The 22,001-nt window shown below is 37.6% G+C and overlaps 2 protein-coding genes across 7 annotated transcripts in view; one reads left to right on the top strand and one right to left on the bottom strand.

The window, feature by feature from the left end:
- The window catches only part of BBS9 (Bardet-Biedl syndrome 9), a 319,236-nt gene extending 312,560 nt beyond the window's left edge, over positions 1-6,676 (bottom strand). For all 4 annotated transcript variants that reach the window (XR_010387693.1, XM_026100770.2, XM_064506543.1 and 1 more), the window contains exons 1-4: positions 6,306-6,676; positions 5,425-5,539; positions 3,315-3,465; positions 1,886-1,950 (exon numbers count right to left, since the gene is read on the bottom strand). Coding sequence is in view for 3 of the 4 variants with exons in the window: in XM_026100770.2 (XP_025956555.2) it covers positions 1,886-1,950; positions 3,315-3,465; positions 5,425-5,530 (322 nt within the window). In the remaining variant the exon portion in view is untranslated. The remainder of the gene's footprint in view (positions 1-1,885; positions 1,951-3,314; positions 3,466-5,424; positions 5,540-6,305) is intronic.
- Positions 6,677-6,780: 104 nt separating this feature from the next.
- Positions 6,781-22,001, top strand: part of NT5C3A (5'-nucleotidase, cytosolic IIIA) — a 29,266-nt gene continuing 14,045 nt past the window's right edge. Inside the window, exons 1-2 of one of the 3 annotated variants that reach the window (XM_026100763.2) lie at positions 21,287-21,425; positions 21,801-21,907. In XM_026100763.2, the coding sequence (XP_025956548.1) occupies positions 21,806-21,907 (102 nt within the window). In that variant the 5' untranslated portion in view covers positions 21,287-21,425; positions 21,801-21,805. Of the gene's footprint in view, positions 7,263-21,286; positions 21,426-21,800; positions 21,908-22,001 lie in introns of those variants that run through there. The other 2 variants (XM_026100761.2, XM_026100764.2) reach the window with 2 other exon arrangements.

The following is a 22,001-nucleotide window of genomic DNA, read 5'->3' as shown; positions in this document are numbered from 1 at the left end:
TTAATAGGAAAAAGAGTCACCAATTGCTTGACTGAATTGGTTCTATGCTAGATCCCCTCACAACTCTCAAGTATATAAAGATCATTTCAACACCAATCTTCGAGTTCTGAGAAAGATTTGTAGCCTAGGATAACCTTTTTAGGCAACTGCTCCAACTAAAAATCAATATAGATTTTCAGATATTACCATTAAAGCAGGCCTGATTAGCGAGAGGATTGGAATAAACACAGAGAAAGAACTCTGGCAGGTAAGTAGCAATACCAGAAGAAAAACAAGTTACAAGGTAGTCATTCTGTGCCTATGGTCTGTAATGCAATATCCAGGCTATACTCTAACAAATCTTAAAAGATGCTCTCAAATGTCCGTGAAGAGAAACAACATGGTGAATTTGTTTTACTATGAATAACAAATGTATGGCAACATGTATAAAGCAGGTAAAATCCTACTTTACAAAAACAGTGATTTGCCCTTGAAGCAGAAAGAGGTAGTGATCTTGAATTTTGGAACAAGCTTGTTCAAAAGTATCTGTTCAAATGTTAGAAGGTTATCATTATAGTAGGGGTGCTTATGACTTAGTTAATAATTGTTATTTTTATATATATTATTATATATAATGTATTATAATTAAAGGATTGTAAAACTTTACTTTCATTATGACTGAAATGCTTAAACGATATAGACCAAATGGCACACTAAAATTGGAACAAATTCTAGATGGATTTATTTGTTGTATGCTCTTAATGAAACTATTTAAAATTAAGCTGTTCCAGTAAAAATTACATTGGTAGGCAACAGGACATAAGCAACATTAGAGAAGGATAAGCATCACCCCTCAAAGATCAATTATATAGGCATCCCCAGGTAAGACAACTAGAAGTCAATTAGAACTGGAAAGAATGTGCATTTGTAACCTACCAGGCTCTCAATTAACAGGCAAGCTGCTCCTGTAAGAAAACTATGCACTTAGAGTGAAAGCAGCCACAGCTGTCACTGCATGAAGGTGAAAACTGTATAGTTAAGTCTACTGAATTCTGAAGATGAGGGTACCGTTAACAGACCTTGTAAAGCTGTGCTTTGGGTGAACATTAGAGATAATTCAAGGCACAGAATAGGTATTTTATGACCTTCCTTTCCACATACAGTTCAAGTCTATCATTTAGAATTTCCAGACAAAGATAGTGAGAAGAAAGAGGATTTAAGAAAAGCCATAGTAGTAATTTCACCTTCTTACCACTATTAACTTCCTATCTTCTCTTGGGATATGTTTCCAATCTTTTGGCTTTCTAAGAAATTAACTGGATTTTTGCTCTCAGAAGTAATTATAAGAACTGCTTTGTTTTTAAAGAGGCTGTACTTAAACAACCATTTGTTCATTTGCATGCTGAACACCTGTTTCTAAAATTATAATAAGAAACTGTTATTTACAGGTACTTTTGCACTCAAACATTTGGATATGTACACTTAGATATAAAGACTTACAGCTTTCATGTGCTGACACTACACACTGTAAGACTAGTTAGCTAGTAAACTGCAACTGAATTGCTCAAAGATTAGAGCCATCACTTCCATAAGCAAGATCAAGACCATCTTTCTCCAACAGGCATCTAGAGCATTACAAAGAGCAGAGCAAGACTCTGTACTGCAGCCTGCATACCATAAATCACAATGCTTCAGGCACAGAGCAGATTAACAGATCTCCTTTAATCATGAGGAGATATTTTGACCTAATTAATAATGTTCCTCTTCAAACACAAGCTTGAGTGAAAACACCACTAAAGCTATTCAGGAGTGACCAGCAAATCCTCTACTATTGAGTTTAATATTCAGCTTAAACCAACTTCAGAATAACTTGAAATAGCTAGAAGGTTTGTATCTTTAAACTCACCTGAAACAGCATATACACAGAGTTTTCTGCAATGCAACACAGCCAGATGAAGTACTTCGGTGCCACTGTAAAGAAAGAAGACAAAAAAGTTGTTTCAGATTAGTGTGAAGTAAAGTGCAACATACAGGATTAAATTTAAGTGACATATTGAAGTTACTGTAAAGATTCCCAATAATTTCTTGTCAAGTGTAAGCCAGACCCCAAGATTTGGGGATGCTAAATCCCAGCATAATTAAATATCTTTTTAAATTCATGTTGCAGTATTTGAACTTCATCTCAAAATTAAAATGAATCCTTACAGAACATTTTTTTCCGAATTTAAGTATGAAGAGCAAGCCAATTATTTTCCCAGTTTAGCCTGAAATTCACTCCAAACAAGGTGCTGTTAATTCCTCCAAAAAACAAACAGATATGAGGACCCTTCCTCCAAACAAGTATTATTTAGCAACTATGTAAGTGACTAACTTTTCAGTGCTAGCTGCATGGAAAACGTGAACGAATTAAGCTAAAAAGCAAACAGAAAATCCACACCACACCCACACCACACCAGAAACTGCTAAGGAAAAAGACACAGTACTTCGAATCCCATATTGACCTTCTTCCTCCACCAAACTTAAGTAGTATTTCCTGCAGAGAAAAAGTTTTCATGCTAAACTACAGAAGGAATTTTTAGATCATTCCATCAGGCAAAACATTAGTATTTCTACACAGGGTCACTCCATAATTACTAGAATAAAAGAATGACTTCCTACAGAAAAGGCTTCCTTTCGGTTGGTGGACTTTGGTCTCAAAGCACAAGATTCAGAGAAGTCCTTCCTAGGATTACACAAGGGAGAATCTTTAATTAAAAAAAAAAACAAAACAAACTGTACTAGGTTGTTCTAAATCCAATTAGATATAAAGCCTTTTCCTTGAGTACCTCCTCTACCCAGCTCCTTATTTTCATTAAATTCCTTGAAATTAAAGATCTTCAATCCTCTGTCAAAAACAACTGGTGAACATTACATCCTCAACAGATCAAAAGAGGCTACTCTGGAAGTTTTCTGGGTGTTAGAACAGAAAACATAAGTTTTCTCATGTTTCTTAAAAGTAAGAAAAACAAAAGTCAAAGACACACCTGGAAGATTTTCTTCCACCTATACATTAAGCAAAAACTCTCTCATATTGAGATGATTAAGTAGATCAAACGAATACTATAGTATGGATATTTTTAACAGGTTGCCAATCTGGAAAGTGAAATTCCTAAACTGAAATTCCTAAAAAGACAGACAGACATCTAAGCTGTAAACACTTGCTAAATATTTGCCCTAAGTATTTTACAGAACTGTTGCAGACCATCCTTAGGGAGAGGAGCTAACTTTTATTGTAAACTAGTCCACAGACCATGCTAATTACACAGCTTGATCAGCAACACAGCATGTTGACTTACGAAACAAATTTTCCCACTTCCACCTGCAGTATTGGTTCTCGTAACTGCACTTCCAAGAGCAAGTCTTCAGCTTGGACTCCATCCCCAGGTTTCACAGGATGTGGATTAAAGATTCGGAGATATCCCATATAACTGCCCACAATAATTTTATCTATAAAAAAAGAAAAAAGAAAACAAATGAGATTAAAAAAAATACACTAGCACCTGTAGAATCGGATTTGCTGCAGAAGTGCTTCAAAGAATACCCTAAAAAAATAAAATATTCACACGTGATTCTATTGATGGTCTGCCTTCTAGACTAATGTTAGTAATTAATTTTTTTCCAGCAACAAAAACTGGTTAGCACAGGGCCACATAGCGTAATTATCATGGTGATGGCACTGACCATTGCTACTATTCTATCATTTCAGTTTGATGCTCACACTTTAAGAAAGGTCACATTCTGATTTTCAAGAGTACTTCAAACTTCCAGCTTCCACATCTTTGATCTGTGCAAACACATATCAAACCAGCAGAAGTGTTAAATTTTAAAATTGCGATCCATGACATTTATCCAAATGCAAACTAAATCCACACAATTATTATGTCAGGTCAACACAGCCTTGAGACCTCCACATCTTGAGATAGAGCCATTATTTCCAAGAGGAGTGTGGTAAATTACACCAGGGTTATTTTGGGATGATATTGTTAACGACAAAAAAATTATTAATGAAAAACCTCAAAGAGCTGCTAAGACTACTTTAGAAGAACCAACGTTCTAAAGTAGTCATCAGTATGTATTTTCTCCAGATACAGGTCATCATTATCAATGATGATCAAAATCAAATCTTGTAAGTCTTGTCCGCAAGTCAGGATGACATACTCCTAGCACACTCAAACCAGCTTACCAGCCTCTAAAGGCTTGGAATAGTTCCACAGGACCCCAGCTCAGAAGTTCAGATCAGCTGCCTACTTCCTCTCCACTCCAGCAGCAAACTTCCACCTACAGTCCCTGGTTCAGATATTACTGTCTGCCTTCTGCCTTTGCCTCAGTTCTGTGCTGTAACAGGTAGTCTACCAGCAACAAATTAACAGATGCATAACCTATATCTTTAAATATAATTTAGTTGCATATTCCTTAAAAATACTTAACAGACTTATCTAGAAGACCACCTTTTGCCTTAAGACTGCATTTACTTTTGGCCCTGAACTCTGCAAGAAAAGGAGACTAGTCTAAAAACAAAGAGAAAATACAGTGTTAGGAAAGCAAATGAAATAGTGGACTACTATTACACTCCCACAACACTATTCATAACTGGTACAAAAGAAGGGCCTACTTTCTCATTAGCAATAGATTCTACCCATAACTTCCTCAGTCAATTCCTATACAAAAAGTGCACCAAAACAGTAGCATAGCTTGACTTTGTTCAAATCCTTCTAAAAGAACAAAGTTCAAAAAAATGGCAAAAATTAAGTCATACTCAAGGACCCCTGCTGAGCAAAAAAAATAGAGCTCCAAGATGTGGCAAGAGAATCTCAAAAAACCACATCACACAACACCACACATATATATGAGAACTCTCCCTGAGTGCAAAGATCATTAACTGTTGTAAAAATATGATCACAGAGATGCATCACTTCAACTCCACACTGTATTTTAATCTCTTAATGACTACAAAGAAGAAAAAGGTTTCCTCAAGTGAAGGGCAACTTGATTTCAATGGGCTCTTATTTTTCAGCACAAGAAGACTTTTTTAAAAATAAAAATACTTATTAGCCTTCTTTTTTTTTCCATAAGTTCAATGACTTATGATATATGTGTTTCTTTCCATGACCAATTTAAAGTCTTTGTTTTAAACATAGCTACCAGAAAAGAATAAAACATGAGAGAAATTGCTATTGAACATCAACAAGAATTGAAATGTTTAGAGATCTAGGAATACACAAAGACAAAAGGTAAACAAAAATACGAGCACTCACCTTGTTTTATTAAGGACACACTGAAGACAACAGACCTTAAACTAACTAACCAACTAGCCAGGCTAACAAGCTGTCACCATGCACTAGCTCTGTCAAAGCATACTTGCAGCTGTGTGGCTTAAAAGTCAGCAGCCACTGATTCTGAATTTACCTTGCCCACTGTTATCAACATCAGCAACACAAAGACAGCCTTGATCAAATTCTTCTTTTTCTCCAAGTACGGTGGACCACCAGTCTCGCGCTTTAAACAAAGACATTCTTCTTCACTGAAAGGGAAGCAAACTGTTGTTGAAACCTATAGTTGATGAATGAGTTTATACAAGTAACTTTAACATTAACAATATTTACTCTATTTCCACCTCTTAGCTTCATATTGCTGTAACATGAACTGAAAAAACATTAACCAAATACCCCAAATATCTGAAATTATATACTTTAAAAAAGTTAAGGAACTTCTTGTGATGAATTCCTAGATTAGTTGTGATAAACACTGGCAATTACAAGGAGAAAACAAAAAAAAAACACAGTTCTTTTTTAAAACTGTTACAAGCCTCCTATAACAAGCATTAAAAAGTAATACAAGTTTCCAAAGTCACAGAAATTAGACTTTCCCCTCTCACCAAAGAGAATTAGGAAAAAAAGATTCTGGTGTAGGTCTCTCATAAGAAAGCTTATTTTAGAAAAGTCAATCAAGATACAAACAGAAAGTATCAGGATCGCCACTGAGTAATCGCCTTAAAGATGCCCTGACGATGTGACTGAAGAACTCCGTCAGAGAGGGCACAAATCAGCTTTTCTGCTCCCTGCCTGCTGTTATTTTAGGACGGAAAAGGCGGGGGGGAGAGGGGAAGAGGTAGGCTAATCGCGTTGTAGGCAGCTTGACAACTACATTGCCTCAGTTCAAACTTCTCAAGTCCTAGCCTATGCTTCTGGAAAAGCGGGGCTAACCTGAGCAGTGTGGCTGAGAGAGATAAAGAGAAAGAAAGGGGAAAAAAAGACAGATAAAGAGAGAGACACCCGTAGGGGGCTTACCGGGGAGGCGAGGCCAGAGGCAGAGAGGCGGCCGGGCGGCGGCACGGCAGCCGGAGGCGCCGATCAGCCGAGGCGAGCGGGCACCGCCAGCATCTCCCGGGCGCGGCCACGGACCGACCGGCCCCGGGGCGGCCCCGTCGCCCGCGGGAGCTCCTCGCTCGGGCTCGGGCGCGACCCCGAGGAAGGGGACAGAAGGCGAGACGGCGGCAGGAATGGGCTACGGCGCTTGCAGCGGCGCAGCAGCCATCTTCAGCACCGTTGTCATGGCGCCTTAGCAACGGACCCCGCCGGCCGGAAGGGCGGGGCGCCCTTCCCGCCGCCACCGGGAACTGTAGTTTGGCAGCTCCGGAAGCGGCGGCCGCCTCGGCGCGCGCGAAGGACAGTTGGGCTCTATCATTTCTTCCGGGGAGGGGGAAGAAGCGCGAGAAATAAAGGCGTTCCTTGTGTCCCGGAGGAAAAACACAGCCTCCCAGCGTGCGCCTTTCCTCTTCAAAGGCAACAGAGAAGCCTTTAACCTTCCTTGCCCTCGAGGCCGCCTTTTGAAAGCGCCCTTCTCCCACGCTCCCTCCGTCCCCCGCGTTTCCCTCTGGGTGGTACCGCCGGCAGGCGACGCTCACGTGACGTGCGCCCGGTCGCTGGCGGGGAGGCGGCGCGCGGCGCGGCCGTTGCCGTTGCCGTTGCCGTTGCCGTTGCCGGCCGCCGCGGCGGTTGGTGGCAGCCGGCTCGCGGCGGCGCTGAGAAGCTCCCTCCTCCGGCGGCGGCGGCAGAGCGGCCCCGCCGCCGCGCAGCGGCTCACTGTGCGCGTCCCGGGCAGCTACCATGGACAGGACCGCGGTGGCGAAGATGGGAGCGGTGGCCAGCGCCAGCGTGTGCGCCCTGGTGGGCGGCGTGGTGCTGGCCCAGTACATCTTCACCATGAAGAAGAAGACGGGCAGGAAGACCAAGATCATCGAGATGGTACGTCGTGGTGGTTGGGGTCCCGCACCCGCCGCCGCCAAATACCTGCTTCCCCTCCCTTCCCCCGTGCACACGGCTCCTCTCCCCTTCACACCTTCCCCTCCTCTTCGCACCCTGCGGACCTGCACCCGTAGGCCGAGCGGTCTGCTCTGGTGGGAGTTTAAAAGCCTGCTCGTGGCTCATAGCGAGCTAAAAACGCGGGGTGTGTTCAGTCCGGTGTTGAAACTAGGAAGCGATGCCTGTGCACGGTTGTTGTAAACGGAAGATTAAGCTGTCTACCGCCCTTGTTAAACTTGTTATTTAGAAGACGGTTTGAGTGTTTACTTAAGGGGAAGCGGTTGCTAAAAGGTCTTAGACAACATGCTGTCGTCGCTCACGCTGAAATCCTTCGAATCCGAGTTAATGATTTGGACACCGCTGTACTAAGGAACTGAACTGAAATCATCCGGTTGCTTCATGTTAGCCAAAATGAGTATTTTGTGATATCCCCTACAAAACTTTACTCAGAGCTTTTTTTTTTTAATTTTACATCAAAACATAGATTTTTACTAAGAATTACTACCGTTGTGTATGTAAATAGTGAGATGTCTAGCTACTCACTTGACTGTGTAATTCAACAGTTGCCAGTGGAAGCTGTACAATGTAATTTAGGGTAATGTGGATTCAGAGAGGAATTCCACTGTCTGCTTTTATAAGAGTCACCCTACTTCCTGCTGGAAAAAAATGTTTGAATGCTATTCCCAGTCACCAATCCCTTCATTCAGTAATTTGGGGGGGTTGTTTTGCTTTTTGGTTTCTGTGTCCTCTCTTATTGGCAACAGCTTGTGGAAGAGCAGAAACTTCAGATTACCACTTCAGATAGGTTTTAGATCTGTTTCTAAACAGGGATCTGAACTATATTGTAGGATTTTACAAAAACTCATTTGAAAATCTATAGTGGCATAATACTGGTTAACTAGAAATTATTTCTTTTTTTAGGTCTAGTACTGATAGTACATCTTCTTTTAGAGAGTTATGTGCACAATAAAATATGAAAACTCAAAAGCTTGACCATACAAACACTCAAAAGGCAGTTATAGTAGTTTCACCAGCTTGTGTTCTCAGTAACCCAATTAAGCTGTAATTCAGAAAATGCATAATAATTGCTAAGGGTATATTTGTATTAACTTTCTTTACATTCTTTAAATGATATCTCAGCTAGAGAGGCTGAACTTCAACATTTTATCTTTGTTGCAGAAGTTTTGCTTTTAGTAGGAAAAAAGGTTGTCATGTCAATGAAAATTTGATTTCTGGTAAAATTACCTCTTGAACATGTTCAGATAATATTTTCAGATCTATGTTCTCAGACGCAGATCTGTGATGCTAAATAGATACTTCTGAAAATTCTGCTTTTAGGGTCACAGCTTTTCTCAACTTTAAATTCCAAGGAAAAAACAAAGCTTGTTCAAAGCATGCCAGCTTGTTCTCATTTCAATATTTTACCAAATGGATACAACACATTGATACTGTTTGCCCACTCAGAGAGTTATTATTTCAACCAATTAATTAGAGTTGGCAACTTTCTCAGCAAACAAACTTCTTAAATTCATCAGCTACAAGTATTTTTTCTCCTCAAGCAGCATTTTCAGTGAACCTATGTAGTCAGGCTGTAAAATTTCTCTTACTTCAGAAGTGAAATAGTTATGTAAACTTCATACCAAGGATTTTAGTTTGTCAGATAAGGGAGAAAATGTGTTTACGTGTTTGCCGAACATGCTGCATTCTGCGGATCTTCCTGAAACAGTTTTTTCCACCAATGCGGATTTGATTCAACATCTGTCATTTACAAGACACAGTGTATCTGTTTTAATTTATCAGAAAGAAGGACTTCTCTGGAGCTGTTGTGAGAAGGTGCTGCTTTCCAGTCTGTAATTTAGTGTTAAGTTAGTGTGAAGTAGGAAAGAAGACTATACTTTGTTGAAATCTATTTTTTCCAATACGCAGCCTGCTATGCCAGGCTGCATTAGAATATTTACTTTAAGATTAATGGATTGTTCTTGTATCTTTGGTGGATTTTTCTGGTTTGAGTTGTCTTTGTTGTTGTTCATTACAGAAGTATTTCCATACCTGTTCTAAAACCAGAATAAAATTAAAAACCACAATATCAGTAGAGGTATCTAAAAATTACTTGTCAACGGTTTTGTAGGTGATATCTGGCCAAATTGCAAGTGGATGTCATTTAAACAGTAATTTGATTTCCAAATTCCAAGTTTATTTGAATGAAGCACTGTAGCAGTAGCTATTTAAAATAGTTAAGCTGAACCGAAAGTGTGAAACTGGACAGCTGGGATTTCTTATTATATTCTGGAATTGGTTATCTTGGAGAGAGTTATACTATGGCTTTTTACCTCCAGTATTAGACTCTGATTTTCAGATACCGTGGTGTATAAACTTGTTAAAATCAGTAGAGAATAGGCCTGCAGAATTTGGACTTTAGTTATATGGCTTTAATTCTTACCAATGAAATATTCTTTGATTTGACTTAACCACAGCAATAATTTTTTGGACTTTCCTTGGCTAGAATATAATTAGATGAATATAAGACTAGAATCTAAGAAAAAATCTGAGTGTTTAGATGCTAAAAAGACAGCAACCTCTGTGAATCAAATAGAATATCTATAAGACAAGGTAATATCAAGGCTTGTAAGGGCAAGAATTTTTAACTTAAAGAAAAGTGGTAAGTATTCTCAGGGATTATGAAAATATGAGGGTAACCATGTTTCAATGTTGAATGATGAAATCAAAAGATTTGTAAATATCTGTCTCATATTTCAGGAGATTAATTCTTTAGCAAAGTATTTAGCCTGATACACAAATTTAAGCATATTAGAGACACCATGAAATTATTGCATCTCCTTTAAAAGCAAAGGTTTACATTTGGAATAGGGTTAAGGTATTAATGTATTGTCTTTATTGACCATGTAAGGTTCACAAATACAGATTTTGCCTTAGGTGCTGATGAATGTAAACAGTGTTGTGACTCCCTTTCCAATCGAACAGAGGCATTAATGGTAAATATTTAGCCAGTTATGTGAAGTTTTATGCTGTGTGTCAAGAAACAGCTGTCTCTTGATGACTTCTATATTACCTTGCAGAGTCAAACTGCTGTTTCTATGCAATTGTAGGAGTATTCCTACAGTCAGGTGAACGTAAAAGCTATCAGTGAGGTTGCTAACTTCAGTTTAAAGAGGAGGTTAATTAGACTCTTGAAGTAACTTATTAGTTAATGTTTGATAGCTACTGTAAAGAGATTAAAATTTACAGTATTACAGTAGCACTCAATCTCTTGGATTTTTCAGGTCCCAGGTAGTCTTGCAGTGAAGTTGTGGATCCCTACAGAGCAAATCAGGTGTACTGACAATAGACATAGGTTTCTTGGTTATCTTTTTGAAGCCCATAGAAAGTCTGCAGAAACTGAGTGTCCACAGACAAAAAAAGTAAAAAAGTTTACCAGGAGAAATACAAGGAAGTGGATAAGAAGTGATGTAACTGCCATTTATTTCCTTTCTTAAGAAATAAAGAAACTTATTTGGTAAGCATGACTGTCATAGGGTTTGTGTGAAGAGATTTTTTTGTTTATTTCTTGTTGGGTTTTTTTTTCGCATCACCCTGGCAAGAGTGGCTTCTCATTTCATAGGGATCAAAGCAGTTGTGTCACAGATGAAGGATGCAGATCTTTGCAACTGGCAGTGATATCATACCGCTCTGCCTCTTTGCTCTTCTTCGGAGTGTTTTCACTAGTTGCTGTAGCGACGGTGATGTCACACTGGTGTGGGTCATTGATGACCTCCTAGTGGAGAAAGAAATAAAGGAGTGTGCAGTATGTAGCGTGTGTTTGACACTGTCCTTTGGGCATCTAAATGGCTAGTACATGAAAGTCCTTCAGGTAAATACATACTGTTTCTTTACAAAGACAAAAAAGAGCTTGAGCCTAAGCAAATTGGAATCAATAGAAGGGGGAGGGGGAAGAACATGGACTCTCTTTAAATGTCACCGTAGGACTGTCACTTTCTGGGTATTGCAGTGATAGTATTTAAAATTTTGTGACCTTGGAACCTATCCAGTGATGTAATGCATGTGGGAACAATACTGTTTCAAAGGAATGATGCCATGGTATGACTCAAAGAACTAAAAAGTAAAAGAACTCCTGAGACCTAACACTGACCATACGTGACTGAGAGCCCTTACATTACTAGGGACTAGACTATTTGAATAATTTTTAGGAGACTGTTAAACTTTTAAAACTACATTAGAATTGTATGACTACTGGAGGTTTCATATAACTATTTCTATAAAATGTGGTTTTGTTCAGACTGTACTTATCAATAGAAAAAACACTTCGACAGAGTGATAAACATCAGCATAACGAAAACAAGCTTGTGTTGCTTGCAGACTTTTCTGTCCAAATAATCATGATATATGGTAACCTAGAACATGGTTTGTAAAGCAGATTTGTACAGGGCCAGGAAAAATATTTTAAATGTAGTTCATATTGATTTAACTTAGATATTACTGATTTTTTTTCACCTGAAAACTGAGCTCCAAGCAGTAAATAATAATAAGCAAATGTCAGGATACAATATATAGAGTAGGTATAGGCTCAGAACAGCACTGAGGAATTGCTGCTTTCGTTTATCTTTTCTAGAAAGTCTTCCTCTACAACAGTAGAGCGATCTTTCCATGAGTCATTCTGCTCTGAAGCATTTTTACCTTGTCCTGAATGCTTTCTAGGTGCTAAGTCATGTTGTCACGTGATTTTCTCCTATTTGCAATAACTCTTGTTTATTGGTTGAGCTATAATTGCATCTGTTCTATTAAACTTTTTACAGATGAAAGCCAATAACAAAAACTGAAAACATTAAGCATGTTACTTTTAACTGTCAAACAACGTAAGTATTTTTTAAATGCCTGAATATATGTATCAGTGCAAATTTGTTCTTGTTATGGACTACAGTTGCACAGTATTTCAACAATCAGTCTTAACAAGAGCTATAAAGTTTTATAAAAAAATAACTAAATAAATCGATGTAAGTGCTGAAGAGACCCAAGGTGCATGGAATCATGCATTTATGGGCAGGGGAATTCTGTCTGTAAATTCAGTTGTGATTTTAAATGTACCTAAAACTTGTCTAAATCTGGAAAATGTCTTAAAACAGCTTAACTTTTGAAGTTCTTTGCTTCAAGAAACTGGATTGGCTGCCTCTTACCTATTTTTAGCACTTGGAATAATTGCATAATATACAGTACATGATCTTTTTCTCTGTTAGCCTGTTCTACTTTGTGCTAATACCCTTCAAGCTATTAGTTTCAGGCCTTCCCTGTACATGAACGTACACAAGCACATTTTGTGCTATAGCTTGTGAAGAGTAAGTTTTTGAGAGAGGTTTAAGGAAAAAATATCATGAAAGAAGCATGCTGTCAGATTTTTTTCTGGAATCTGGTGTCTTCGTCAGATGATATTTTTTAAGGACTTAAATTTTAGCTAGTTTAGCTGCAGTAGACAACATAGAACAGCAGGTGGCACTAAGTGTGGATTTTGTGTCTGTTTGCACGGTACATCTCTGAAGATGGATATACAATATTTTTAGAGTAACTTGTCATTTAAGAAATCCTGTCCAACAGTGACTAGCTTTTCTTGGCCTCTGCTGACTCCAGATCAGACATGTACAAATGGACTGCCTCTGCATCCAGAGGGCCTAGAGCAGCAGCTATGTCTCTGCTGCCTGTCAGACATGCAGTACTGAATCTGGGCTGATCCCATCACATGCTAATTGCAACTGAGAGGCAGAAATAGCTCACAACTACTCTTCCTGGCCTCCTTTTATAACTACCATGCAAAGAGATGTGAGGCTAGGTAAGACCAGGCAAGAGAGGTTGGTAAGTAAGTATACTGTAGTGGACACATCTAACTCTTCTTCTGGCCTTCCTCCAGTCAGGTTACTGTGCAGCAGTTAATCTGTAGTGACTGTTTCTTCCTGGGGCAAAGCTATTACAGCAGTTATTTTGACCAGTTCGCTGGACATCAGCTGCTCTCTCTCTTACCCAGAAGCAATCAATCACCAATGATCAGCTGCTGTAAAATGTCAGAGAACTGATGATGCTAGTTGTGGACAGATTTTTAGTTCCATGTCAATTATGCAGCACTTTGACTAGCACTGGCAATAAGCTGAAATCTGCAGCTACTGTGTTGGTCACCTCTATGTATTTAATTGAGTTCAGTGGATTTTTCTAATTCTGCTAAACCCTTTAATTTATAGAGTATTGCTTGAATGTTTAAAAAAAGAGGCATTTTTTAGTACAAATGGACATATGCTTAAGGTTGCAGAACACAGGTCAAACAGGACAACACCCAATTTTAAATAGTAAGAGTAACTATCTGCTTATTGGTCAGTGATGTCACAAAAGACAGAATTGCAGCAGCCTGCTCGCAGACAATAAATACAAGACTTTTAAAAAAATAATTTATATATAAACTTATGTAAAGCATGTGTAGTAATAGAAGGAAATGTGGCTTCTGCTTTCATGTACGCCAACCTTTAAAAAAAGAATATATTTAGTTTGTAAGTGTTTTAATTTTCATGATTTCTTTTCTAAAAAGGGGTGTGGCAAGGCCCAGACTTGAATGCTGAAGATTCCTGAAGTATCTGAATATAAAATTTCAGGCTTCTTGAATTGGTTTTGCGATCAAGAAAGAGTCGTGTTCTACTTATTTGTTCATACTTGTTTTCCCACTCATAAGCTTTAGCTTACTTCCTACCTCCTTATATCAAGGTTTGTCTGCTTTGTAAACTGGATGACTGAAATACTCTGAATTTACTGGAGCTTTTTTTTTTACGTAAGAGTTTGTGATATTTTGCCCTGATTTCAGACAGAATGAGTACCACTGAAATTTTTATATTTTTTTTGAATATTATTAACCTGCTCTTTTAAGGCTCTCCCTCTTTGGTGGAAACATTAGTTATCAGTCAGTTATTTAGTGCAGTCGATTATTTTCATCTGGATTGCTTCTGCCCTTGCAACCAAAGTCAATCATCTAAAGTCTTCAATCTGCTCTGCATGTTAGTATGGAAAAATTGCGTGTGAAACAGAAGGGTAAGGAGGATATCTGGTATACAGTGTTTTTGAATATGCCTTGTATCACTTCCAAAGAGCAAATACACAGAGAAACAAGAAATAAGGATCATCCAATTGTATCGTTAAATGGATCCAGTATCCAGAAACAGCCATGAAAAAATGGAACATGGAGGTGAAACAATCCATTACACCACAACCCATCATGCTGCCTATTACCTTTAAAATGAGTGTAAAGTAGCTGAATTTCATATTTAGAATTACTGGATTATTTTTAAAGAAGGTTAAAGAAGTGCCTGTATCAGAAGACATCCTAACAGTTGAAAAATTAATGTGGTAGTCTTAATATGTAACTTTAATTGCAAAATTATATTAGCACTACATTCTTTCATCAGAATTTAGTGTCTGGTAATGCATTGTGGATTAAACTTTGTCCTGGGGACTTTGTTTTCAAACTGGGTCCTGCAACTCCATCATTTAAGGGTCAGAGTTTATTTGATGTAGATACACCATTCTTAGGCTTAGTGAATCTAAGCAGATTTTTTTTTTCTTACAAGCAGATAAGAGAAGAAGAGAATCAGCAGCAACTGCTTCATTCCAGGCCTTAGGCTTAATGCAAATTCCATTCTAGATAGTGTTACATGGAAAGCTGCTTCTAGGGAAACAAGCACTTCTAAGTTCTTTCAAGGTACAAATAGACATATCTCATATATTTTGTTATAAAAAGTAGAAATGCAAATTTACAGTTTGGAAAAAATCCAAAGTATAGCTGATGAAAAATATGTTACTGTGCACGGTGAATTTTTGCACATCTGATAGCTGATTAAGAATTTATAAAGATACCACAATATCTACATACTGCCGATGCTTAAAGCTCTATATTGTTTTACTAGGTATTTTGTAGAAGGATTATTTGTACCAACAATCTCATCTGTAAACGTTCCTCCAGTAAGCATTAGCGTGTGTTTAATGCGAGAGGGAAGTGGGTCTTTCAGGTAGCCAAACTCCAACATTTGTCCTCTCTTACCATAGCAGCATTAAAGGAAACTGTGAATACCAATCAAATTCAAAAATTCTAATTTTGTCAAAGATGAGTTTTCTGTATCTCTCTGAAGGCAAACTGGTAAGAAAAAGGAGGGAGAGGGAAAAAAATAAAATAAACAGAAATGTAAGTAAATGACTATCCTGAACCATGAATGGTTCTCCGTGTCATGTGTTACAGAATAGGAGTGTTGACTTACCTTCCATGAACGTGATTTCTCTTGGTACAGGTAATATCATGTATCCAGTAGTGGGCTATAGCAGAGGCATAGAGAAAGCATAAGGAGAGGACAAGCTGTCATGGTGCTTACCCAGAATGCTTTCCCAGCCTTCCCAGCTTGCAGGGTTTTGGGGGGTTTTTTGTTTGTTTTTGGAATGTACCTCCTGTTAATTTCTGTTGATTACCCCTAACTCTTACACTGGAAAAGATGGTGAACAGTCTTTCCCTATTAATCTTTCCCATGCCATCCATTCATTTCTTTTCCTGGCTGAAGGATTAGTATACTGAATTGTTCATTGGAAGCTTTTCATATCACTGCTCATTCTTACTGCCTTTCTCAGTACTGTTCGCTGTCTTAACTCTATGAGGTAGGGAAACCAGAACTGTATTTGGTATTGAAGTTGCAAGTGCATAATGAATTTATACAGAGGGGTATCCAGAAATCATTCATGAGAATAGTCACCAGTGAACTGTAAATACAAAGGCCAAGAAAAAAAGCCCGGTTTCCTTCTGTCCTGGATTGAGTGAATGTTGAAGCACATTCAGAGATGTGTTGATTCCCCTAACACATGATCAGAGGCAAAAGATGCCTGCCCTGAGCTATAGTCATTCACTCACACAGTTTTCAGAACTGGTTCTAGATGGTTTGTACATTCTGTCAGAATCTGACTACATTTTTGCCTGGAGTAATAACTGAGAGGAGGAGATCACATGATATATTGAAAATTAAAGCTCTAGTTACTGCTGCTTGCTAAGAGACTTCTACAGAGGATTTGAAATATCGCACAAAGTGTCAAACTTCTATTGTTGCGGTTGTTGCAGTTCATTCTGAGTTTTATGACATACATATATATAATTATAATTTATAGAGGTGTAACTACACCTCTATGTTCAAGAAATATATCTTTCATTAATATGCAAGTCCATCAAAACCTCTTACCTGTATTCTGTTACCTAGACTTCAAGAGAGCAGTTCAACAACATATTTGGCCTGCCTTCATTCTTATTTTCTTGGGAGGTGCTAAATGTTGATTTACTACCAGTAGGGATCTCTGCTTTTGAAGTGTTTTTTGTAAGCACAAGAGGAAGATGCTAACGGACACGTGCTGCAGTCTGTTTTATCCTTTTATCTGAACAGTCAGCTTCATATTGAATTGCAACAGTCATGGTTTCCTACAGGTTTCAAATTGATGCTTAATCTCTTATTTGTTCTAGATTTATGGAATTGCAGAAACTGATAAGAAGCTTCTTATTCTAAACTCATTATTGACTTTCTTAAAGTAACCACCTTGAGAAATCATTGAAACAGCATAATTTATTTCACTTCCATGACCTTAATGTAAGTTAGTTATTGTTTGTGTTCACCGCTTAAAACCTGTGCTTAGTCCTAATGAAACTGACGAGATACCTATGTTTAAAAAATGCACAATTATCTTGCTGAATTAAAATCCATCTTTATGTAGCCTTATTTTTAATGAATTACAGTGGTTTTACTGAAATACTTTTCAGTGCAACGTCAGAGTGATTAAGTTGTTAAACACAACAAAACAAATACATCAGAAGTCTAGCTGTTGTTTATACATTTGAATGTATGTTTGACTGCAATGGAATAGCTTTCTACAGTTCAATACAGTTATCCCCTTTAAACTGAAAGGGAAAAACTATAAATGGTCACTCATTTTCTCTTGTGTGATAAAAACTGATCTCTGATCAGATCTAAAAATTCTATATTGAATAAGTTGCTAAATATATCTTGTGATACTGTATTTACCCCCTATAGTCCATTTTATGCATGAATTTGTTGCATTTTTAAAATATGATAGTTTAGTAGCCAAAACACATTCTCTGATAAAATGTTACCGATTAATCTTAAAGCTTCTTATGTTAACATTTTGCTGACCTTCTCCTTCCTACCATTTGCCGCCTTTGGATTTATCAAGATTTAATGGACTCTAGTATCTTCAAATCTTTATTCTTCTGAAGGCAACACTCTTGCTCTCATTTGGTATGTTCTTTGGGAGTCCAGAATAAAATCCCTTTCTAAGCATTCTTTTACAGTAAGCGCTGTTCAAGCTCTTTCTGCTTAAACAATATCTTCTATGTGTGTTCCTCCTGAGCCACTGCTATAATACACACATACATTTGTGTGTACGTATTTGTGTTGCATCATATCAGCCTTGAATGTGGCTAGCATTTTTTTTACACCAAAACTCTACAGAAAATGTAAGTCACTTCCAGAATTCCTGCAAAATATTCTTCTAAAACTTGATTTACCCCGGCTTTGTTTAACTTGATGCTTATGTTATTTTCTTTGTGATTGTCCCCTAGAAACATAGAAAGATATTGCTGGAACCAAACCAGTATGCTGCTCATCAGCTGCGTTCGCTAAAACACGAATAAAGATCAAATTGAAATTGATCAAATTGACTCTTACCTTGGCTCCTTTCTTCTGCTTTGTTTTGGTGTTTGAGTACAAAGGTTCAGTTAGCATTCCTTGTCTTGTGGAAACTATCTCAAGTAGTTTATGAAAGTAAAATTAGGAAAAAAAATTCTTAATGGTTAAAAGCAATCCTTTCAATAGAACAGCAGGCTACTGCTCAAGTAACGTTGCTAAACGTACATGGATGTATTCAAAGTTGTTCAGCTGTAATAGGCTCATTAGACAAGACTGAAAGTTAATAAGCTCATGAAAAGTTGTTAGCTCATGAAAAGTTGTTAGCTCATGTTCACGGGATATACAGGATTCAGTCATCTCTAATTTTTATAGGAAATATTCTGATTTTAATGAATGGAAATTACACTTAAATTTGACTGCTTTCTTGATATTTAAAACCCAACGGCAGGTTAGTTGAAGTATTTAACTTTTTATTAAAAAACAGTTCAGCTGACTTGCTTACATAACTTATCTGTGCTGTGTTCTTTTCTTTCCCCAAAGGAGTAGGTGAAACTTAGAGCAAAAGTGCGTAAGGACTAGTAGAACCAGTTTTTTCTTTGTTTTAGACTAATAACTTTCAATACCTTATGCTCTTTGAGAGCATCCTGAATCTTTTTAAACCACATTCACTTAACACATCACAATATAAAGTGGAACCTTTTCCTAGTGTTACAGGACAGACAAATGATCTAATGTTTTAAGTGGGGTTCTTTGCTGCTTAGAATATTCTGCACTGGAGATATGTATTCGTTTGGCCCTTGGCCCAAGAGAGAAGGTTAAAATAGAAGCTATCTGTTGAAATAACTATCCCTCTTTAGTCTGTGGTGCTTAAAATATTTTTGAATGACCTTCGATATTGTAAGAGTGGAAATTATTCAGAGGTCCTGCTGGCTTTGATCTCTTTTTAAAAACAAACACTAATTTTAATTTGCCTCCTAACAGAAGTTAAACAGTGTAAACCAAATCTTGATCTGACTCAAGTCAGCAGGAGCAGAACATGGTCAGCAGTAGCTATTATTCTCTGTTGTTGGTCAGTTAAGTAAAGCACTTCAGCTAAAGGTTTCTTTGAGTTGCAAAGACAGTCCTTTGTATTTTTTAGATGAGGAGCTTCATATGCTGCTTTTTCGTAAAGTGAAAATACATCGTTATTAGGGATACAGTAAATGTTTTTCTAAGAAGTAGATGTTGGCTGTCTTAATGTTTACAGAAATTTTGCTGGTGTCATTTTCTAGTTCTTTCATTAATACCATATTAGTACATTTAAAATTTTAATTAGTTTGGTATACTAATCTGTAAAAGTTAGAGTTAATTTCTATAACCCTTTCCTTCAAACTTAAATCATAAGTGAGTTTAAAAAAAGACTGAAATACAGGAATTTTTTTTCAACTTTAATAAAGAGCAAGCTAATTTCCTTTAAATTGTTGATGGCTTTGGAATTAATTTTCCCTTACTGAATCATATCTGAGAAGCACCAGAATATCAACAGCCAGGCTCCACGACCCACCATGTCCTAGTCACACGAGGTTTCACAAGATTCATTTATGTCCACAGCACTGTCATCCTTGAAGTATATAAAAGCTCAAGGACAGCTACTTTGTATATGAAATGTATAAAGTGATACCATTACCTGAATTACATTATTCATCTGGCAAGAATACTTTTTCTTCAGTGTTTGTAAGACTGTCTTAAAATAGAAATCCTGCTCTGCTATAAGGTGCAGCTTTTTGTTGTGCAAATAATTCATATTTATTCAAGATATGGTGTTATATTGTAGCTTCCTCAAATGCTATTATGGAGATAGGTATTATAAACTGAAAGTATATTAACTCTATGTACAAATAAATACTATAAAAGGTAGTATATCCAGTAGATATAATAGGAGCTATAAATCCTGGCAAGTACCAATGCCAAGTAAGTTTTATGTAGTATTTGCAGGGATTGTATTACATTTTTAATACAGCTTTCAAACAGTTTTACTGCCCAAGAATACAGCAGACCTTAACATGTATATTTTGGGAGCTTTGTTCAATTTTAGCAGAGGAGTGTCAATGACAGTTGCATGTTTCATATCAGCTGAAATATTCATTAGTTGTTTCATTGGGTCAAAACACACAGAGCATAACTGAAAAAATGAAAGTCATCTGTGTAGGTTACAGTCTGAGGAATCCTGACAGAATATGTACTGGCCTATGGTAGGTACTGGTGTATGGTTGATATGTGGACACAAAACATATATGGATCCACTGTACCATTCACAAAAAAGTCTGTCAGTCTTTTTATGGAGAATGTGCTATTCTTCCTACATTTTAAAAGCAAATTTGCTTAACTAATGAATTTCTAGAATCATGGTAATAGTTTTTATAGTTTTTGTATTGGGGGTTTTGCATGTGCCACAATACTAACCTGCCCTTGCTCTAATTCTGACAGTTGCTCCAAGCACATTCATGGCCACATAGGAATTGGTTTGATGTTTGTGGTTGTTTCTGACAGCCTGAGATAGTGATCATAAAGTTAAACAGGAATTATGGGATGATACAGGGAAGTTTGCAGTGTTGCCATAGCACTAGAACTCTTCACAGGTACTAACTGGATGTGACACTTCCAAGCATCTACACAACTTTAAAGTATAAATAAGATTAGAAATGACCTTCTTTGTCCTCTTACAGTTAAAAAAAACAGTTCCTTTTAAATGCATGTTCTGTCTCACCGAGGTACTATCTTTCATCTGGCAGTATGCCTAATGACAAACTTCTAAAAGCATGTTGAGGCCCCTTGTTTCTCAAAAATCCTGACAAACAAGCCTCCTTGATTACCTGTTCCAGTATTGCATAGATAATTAAAGTCAAAGCAAGGACTCATTAAGTAATTAATTTGCTACTTCTACACAAATAAATCTGTGCTCCCTTCTAAATGTTAATGCGGCCAATGTCAATGAGCTGTGAGAAGGTTGTGGCACTCTGCAATAGGAAATCCTAAAATACTTTGAAAGATTTTGTAAGGAAAGGGTTAAAAAGTAACAAAGTAGTAAGCTTCTGCTTTGAAAAACAAGGGCCTTCCTCTATTGGAGCAGTCCAAATTTGCCTGCTGCATCCATGAAAGCTGTTCATTCAGTGAAGGTCAAAGGTTTTGTTGTTGGTGCACCAGCTGATCATTTGTAAGCCTGTCAGGCTGTATTGCTGAGCATAACAAACTGCTGTGCTTTGCCAGCGTGCGTCACAGGACCCTGGGGTTTTGTACAGGGATTAAGTCAGGCTGTATTTGGAAACGCCCTCAACTGCACCTTGTACTGCTATATTAGTGTTTCACAAGCAAGAGGAATTTTCTTTTGCTTCTGCAGCTGCTCCTGCAAAACCCTCCGGTAAGCGTGCACAGCTTCTGTCAACAGGACTGACTCTGTCTTCTGCTTGCATTTTTAAACCAGGGTTACTAGCTAAGTCATTGTTGTTTATTCTGACAAATTACATTTTAAAGTATAAATTTGATAGCATAGAATTGACAACAGCATTAGAGGAATAAATACATTTACCAGCTTTTATTGGATAGGTTAATTCAATTTTCACTTTCATCTACTTTTAAATGTGTATCAATCAGAGTAGTCTTAAATGTAGGTATTTTCAGTGTTCTAGCTGTTTACCGTGCATGTCTGCTTTCTTTTCTATACAGCAGGAATAGTAAAGATCACATAATATAGCAGGCCAATTCTTAAAAGGATTTGGTTGGTTTTTGTTGGCAGCCTGTATGCAAGCCCTGCGTCTCTGGACTCTGCTTGCCACCTGTGCTGTTGCAGTAGGACAAAATCAAGGACAGAAGAATCAGGAGTGCCCTAAGCTCAACGCACAGGTACTCTCCTTTAAAAGCACAAGAGAAAACGCTGTTGTCGTGTTTTCTGTGAACCCTGTCTCTCCAATTTCTTTTTTCAAATTAAACATCAGGA

The sequence above is a fragment of the Dromaius novaehollandiae genome, chromosome 2 (genome assembly GCF_036370855.1).
Source record: "Dromaius novaehollandiae isolate bDroNov1 chromosome 2, bDroNov1.hap1, whole genome shotgun sequence".
NCBI lineage: Eukaryota > Metazoa > Chordata > Aves > Casuariiformes > Dromaiidae > Dromaius > Dromaius novaehollandiae.
The sequence above is the reverse complement of the archived record's forward strand: the minus strand, read 5'-3'. Positions and strand labels throughout refer to the sequence as shown.